The 6,000-nt window shown below is 31.3% G+C and overlaps 1 protein-coding gene across 3 annotated transcripts in view; it reads left to right on the forward strand.

Moving 5' to 3' along the window:
• Positions 1 to 5,359, forward strand: part of Acvr1c (activin A receptor type 1C) — a 69,241-nt gene extending 63,882 nt beyond the window's left edge. For all 3 annotated transcript variants that reach the window (XM_071619166.1, XM_027938003.3, XM_071619167.1), the window contains exon 9: positions 2,657 to 5,359. In XM_071619166.1, coding sequence (XP_071475267.1) covers positions 2,657 to 2,782 — 126 coding nt within the window. In that variant the 3' untranslated portion in view covers positions 2,783 to 5,359. The remainder of the gene's footprint in view (positions 1 to 2,656) is intronic.
• Positions 5,360 to 6,000: the final 641 nt, after the last annotated feature.

Here is a 6,000-nt window from a genome sequence, read left to right on the forward strand (position 1 = left end):
ATTTATGTATACACATATATCCTAAAAGTCATATTATTTGTTTTATATATTGATAAAATATGATTAAAACTTACAGTAAGTATTCTTTTCAAAAAATTTCAGTATTATGTGTGTATGTATATATATGTATATATATTATATATAATAAAATCTGATCATTTTCATTGCTGTGTAACATTCCATTGTATGAAATGAACAGAATTTTTTTATTCATGTACTATTGATTATTGCACATGTAATTCATATTTAGTTTTAAACAAATGATGCTGCAATACATAGTGAGGAAAAGTTTTTGGGGGAGTACAAAACTAGTTGTTCTTTTGAGGTGTCCATATAGACCGTCAAAGCTCCAAATAATGGGAATTCTGAGACCAGTTTTTCTGCTTTTTCTTTTTTATTGCAATTTTTGGGATCTCTAGTATACCATCACTTGAAAGTGAAGACAGTGGGTATTCTTGTTTGCTTCTTAAAACTTTTTGTTTTTCACCCTTGACTATGATACCTACGATATTGCTTTTTGTTAAAAATAAGGTTTAATAAAAGCTGACATTGGTTTCACTGTTCCCAGTCTGTGAGGTAATGATATGGCACTTCTGCTTTTGTCTTTTGTAATGGTGCTTTTTGTTGTGGATGTCATGGTTTTTGTTTGTTTTGTATTGTTTTGTTGCAGTACTAAGGATTGAACTCAAGGTCTTGTGCATGTTGGGCAAGTGCCAATCATGTATTATTGAAATGGATTCAACATAGTTATTTTATATGTGATCAAATTTGAATATCAGTTCTACATGCAAATTTTATGTTAATTCTGTGTCTCAGATATTGATTTTTTAACCATGGTTTATTTATTACTATTTTTTTGCTTCAACATTTCCTTCTAGCCTCTCAGAACTTCCTTCTTAAGTAATTTTCTTATTTCCTGATATGCATCCTTTAAAAGTTTGTTTGTTCATTATAAGCCTATTTGTTTTAAGAATATTTAGTTTGGGTTGACCAAAATGTGTATTTTGTCCTTAGTCTTGAAATAGTTTATCTAGTCATACAAATTGAGATTAATACTAATTTTCTCTAAGCACCTTCAAGTTATTATTCCACTGTCATTTGGCTTCCATTATTGTTGTTGAGAGGTCAGCAAATACCAAAATCATGTGTCATTTGACTTAATTTATCTTTTTTTTCTGATAATTTTTTAAAGAACTTCACTGCCTCTTCAGTGTTCTTTAAATTCTTTATGATGTAGCTTGGTTAATCTTGCTTGGAATTTTTGTCCTTTCTAATTTGAAAGATTTGTAACATTCCTCAGTCTGGAAGAATTTAATAGATCATTTTAAGGTATTATCTCTTCAAATAGTTGTTCTTTTTTTCTCATTGTCTCTATTACTCATTTTTTTTGAAAAAAATAATTGGAAGCATATTAAACTTTTTTCCTACTTTTAAAAAATGTTCTCTTATTTTTTATATATGTATTTTTATGCTGTATCTCTCAGACTGTCTTCCAGCTCATTAATTCTGTCTTCAGAATTCTGAAGTTATTCTATTCTGCCATCTAATTCATTCATTGAGTTCTTTATTTTGATTGTTATATTTTTCATATTGAGACTTTTTTTGGTACTTGAAAAATGTTCATTTTACTCATGTTTTGAATTTTCTTTCTTTTCAAAGCATATTTTGTATACTTGATATCATTTAATTCTAACATCTGATATTTTTACGGATCCAATGCTGCTGGTATTGCTCCAGTTCACTCTTATTTATGGTACCTTGTTTTCTCCTATTTTTGTGGATTTTCATTGTGAGCTCAGGTTTACTACAATGTTTAGAAGTATGGGCTTGATTTTTTTCTTCATCAAAGCCAAGACGTAAGCAATTTCATTTATAAGCTTCCTTTCTGGGACAAATGCATCATTAAATTTAGGGTTTGTAAGCATTTTGACACTTTCTGCATGCTTCAGGCTGGGTTTCTTGTCTTTCACATAAAGTTGTACAGCCTGAGATGGGCCGAAGCCACCAAAGCAGCCACCTGCTTCAGTGATCCCTCTTGCTCTGGTTTCATGCCTTCTCATTGTTTTACCCTCTGAGTGCTTGTCTTCTTTCTTTGACAGGGATTTATACTGATTTTCAAATATTTTTAAATTTGTGTTAGAATTATTATTTTTAATATGGTATAATTTACATATGGTAAAAAGCACAAATTTTAGCATACAGCCTGATGAAATTTTTCATACATACTTAACTCTTGGATCAAGAAAAGGAATTTCCAGGGTTGGGGTTGTGGCTTAGTGGTGGAGTGCTCACATAGCATGTGTGAGGCACTGGATTTGATTCTCAGCACCACATTTAAAAAAAATATGTAAATAAAATAAATATATTGTGTCTAATATTTAAAAAGAAAGAAAAGGAAATTCCAACCCTTTTCATGTCCCTTACAGTCTTTTAGGTTCCTCTTAGAAGATTCTGCCACATTCCCATAAATCAATTAAGTTAATTTCTACCAGGTTAATATTTGTGTTTTGATAATATTTTGAAGAAGTTTGGCTCTGATCTCCTTCTTGTATTGTTGTAAGCTTAGCATTAATTCCTGGGTTTGTGATTTTGCTTCTTTTGTACTGTTTTGGTAAGTAGCTGAAGTCTTTGACATTTTTTTTTAAATCTCTTGCAGGCACTCCGAGTCATGGGAAGAATAATGCGGGAGTGTTGGTATGCCAATGGGGCAGCCCGCCTAACTGCCCTTCGAATTAAGAAGACTATTTCTCAACTTTGTGTCAAAGAAGACTGCAAAGCCTAAAGATGATAATTGTGTCAAAAGGAAATAGCTTTCTTTCTTTCCCAGTTTTCCTTTGTATGTGAATTTTTTTTTTTTCATTTTTGGTTCTACCTCAAAGATGATGCAGTACAGTATTTAAATGCCCAAAGGCAGCAGGAAAGGATAACTCTAAAGTTAAGCATGAGCAAGAGTTGACTTTATCCACTCTCCATGTTGTCTTTAATTTTATTTTAAAAAGCAACACATCAACTTATCTTTTTATTTAATGAGAAAGATATTATAAAAGTGTAAAATAAGCTATATAACAGTAATAAATATCATTAAGATTTTTGTTTTACTTGAACCAAGAGCATGTGAATGACTAGAAAAAAATGTAAAGTCACATTTTTTTCCTGCAATGAAAACTTATTAAAAATGTGAACTTAAGCATGTTATAGTGAAACAGAACTTTAGATCATGCAATCTATAGTTTTCCCTTTTTAAATTATTAGAATGCTTTCTGAAAATAAATAATGCTCTTATTTTTAATATATAAAACTTGCAAATACAGATCTTCTGGTGGAATATGTAAGTGAGGTCAGAGTCCCATTCACATGATCTCTCCTCCTTATTCCCCTCCTTCCTACTCTTCATAATTCACTACTACAGCAGCCCCTAAGCAAATAGGTTGACATATTGAAACACTGAGAAATGTTCCAAAGCCAGACACTGAGGCAGTAGGTCCAAATCTTGTGACAGTCAACACAGGAGAGGTAGGGTGCATCCTACATTTCCTTGAATTTCTGTAGTGCTTTTCTCCCTATGCAATAACATTATTCATTGTGATATTTGAGTTTAGTCATAGAGAAAGTGTGTTGAGTTATTTTTCAGAATTATAATGGACCTGCAGGAAATCTCAGACCCATGTTTATTAACATTTTCCTCAGAAAAATTATAGTTACCCTGCTTGTTAATGATTACTAGTGTTTTTCAGACACTTCAAAGATAACTAAACAAGAATCCATTGTCTGAAGATGACTTAAGATACAATTCAATGGTTCTTATTATTTTTATACATACTTATTTTGGAAGAAAAGGACAGAAAAAGAAGAGTAAATAAGGAAACATATTGAAAGAAATTTAGAAAAAATTTTCAAAAAGTATAACAATTAAACCCTACAGAAAGTATTAGCAGAAGTAAATGTATATTTACCTACCTTGTCAAAATGGACAGGTGAGTGCAGAAGAATGCTCATCAGAGCGTTGCCTTCGTTTTTCTTTCTGTGGAGACAGAATAATAGGTATTTAATAGGATGCTACATAGTTCCTTCAAATCTATACATCTTCTTTGATGAAGGAGATGTAATGTGGTATATTTTTTGTTCCAAAACATTGCTTCCTAAGCTCTTTTTCTTAGAACATTCTTCTGCTAAGATGATCCAAGAACAAAAGTGTTCTTTGATAGCTTCTTACAGAGTGATACTGAACATTAGCATATCATGTACTCTGAAGAGTCTATCAGTAAAGACATGTTCCCTGAATTTTTCTTAGAAACTGGATTTGTCATTTTATTTGACCACAATGGAAACATTTTATTAAGAGCAGGGGAAACCTTTTACTATTTCGTAGATGTTGTACAGAGCACAACTTGGGTAACAGTGTTCTGAAGGACATGCAGCTATATTTTCCCATAGAACACAATTTAGTTCCCATAGAACACAATTTAGTTCACTATGGAAATATGTTCCTAAATCCATCTTCATTTGACTCAGTTGAGATAAGAAAGACAAAAAACTGACAGCTATGGGGCTTGCATATATTTTCATTCTCATTCATGCATTCATCCATTTATTTAATAATCATGGAGCACCCCATATCTCGCTTGCCACAATATTGGGTGCAAGAGGGAATTAAACAGATAGATAGCTCCTGCCCTCAGGGATTTTAAAGTCTAATTTGGGAATGGGAAAAGGGATGTGAGTGTGTGGGGGAAGAAAGTAAATTGACAGATAAAATATAAAGTGGGATGTCTTGAGTTCTGTATGACAGTGGGTTTCTAGAATAGGTCTGAAAATCGCTTTCAATTTGCTACACATTTAGAAAGTATCTTTATTTGGATATTACAGTCTAAATATATCATCAGTTTTTAAAAGTGCCTATGTGAAGGGATTTTAAAAAGAGCTTATATGAAGGGGTAATCTTGCTTGTGCTTGTTACCTTATTTCTCATAGAATGTTTTGGTATATAGGAGAATGAAATTATTTACTATGATTGTACTATAGTCTCAAATAAGGATAATATTTCCTATCTTAGTCACATGTCTTGGGTAAACATACTTATTGAATTTTTTAAGAGAGGATATCTTAACATCTGTATTTTCTTTGTCTTTATGTTTTAATATTCATTTGAGGGTATCTAAATATAATCCCACATTTTATTGATTCATATTTCACTCTGGATTAATCTGTATGTTGGCACATTTTGACATATTTTGTTTGTTCTTGTATTGGTCAGCTAAAGCTCCTAACAGAATCATAGTTCAATTTCAAAATGCATTTTTTTAAAAGAAAGAGGCCAAACAATAAAGTGATAAAGAAAACATTAAAAGTTGTAAAATTTTCCTTCGTTTTCAACATGATTTTATGTAGAAAATGCTCACTTATGAAAAATAGGATAAAATTTAGAGCAGAAGGCAGATTTACTGTATATATTTAATGCTGTTAAATTTTGTATATTTGTTTTTAATGGAGTCCCACTGTGTAATATTTGTTTCTTTTAAATTTTATTCTGAGCAAAAAAAATATATTCTTCTTATGTTAGGCTCAGAGTATCACTGTTCTTTTGCTCCTTTCAGATATTTTGACTTTGGGATATAATACAAACCTTAGGGAAATGCTATTATGAATTTTCAGTACTGTACAAAGAGGTGATGTGACTTCTATGCAGCATCACTTCCCGAAAATAAGAGAAACATTATTTGTTGTCAATATTTAAGCATGGACTTGCTGCTTGTAAGTTATGCGTTTAAGTTTGTAATTGGTGCAGATTCTGTTGTATGCATTCTTCTGTGTCTAAAATATTTGGCATGTCATATCTAGAATTCTTAATTTATGTTCTGACTTGAGAGTTAAGTGAAACATGACTGTCGTGCACTATTTTAGGCATAGCACTTGCTTTTCATCTTTATACTTTCAATTAACTTTGCATTTTAAATTTCCATGATTGTATGAAAATAGTAACCTGGTTGCAATGTCTGAAGA

The sequence above is a fragment of the Marmota flaviventris genome, chromosome 11, assembly GCF_047511675.1.
Source record: "Marmota flaviventris isolate mMarFla1 chromosome 11, mMarFla1.hap1, whole genome shotgun sequence".
Classification (NCBI taxonomy): Eukaryota; Metazoa; Chordata; class Mammalia; order Rodentia; family Sciuridae; genus Marmota; species Marmota flaviventris.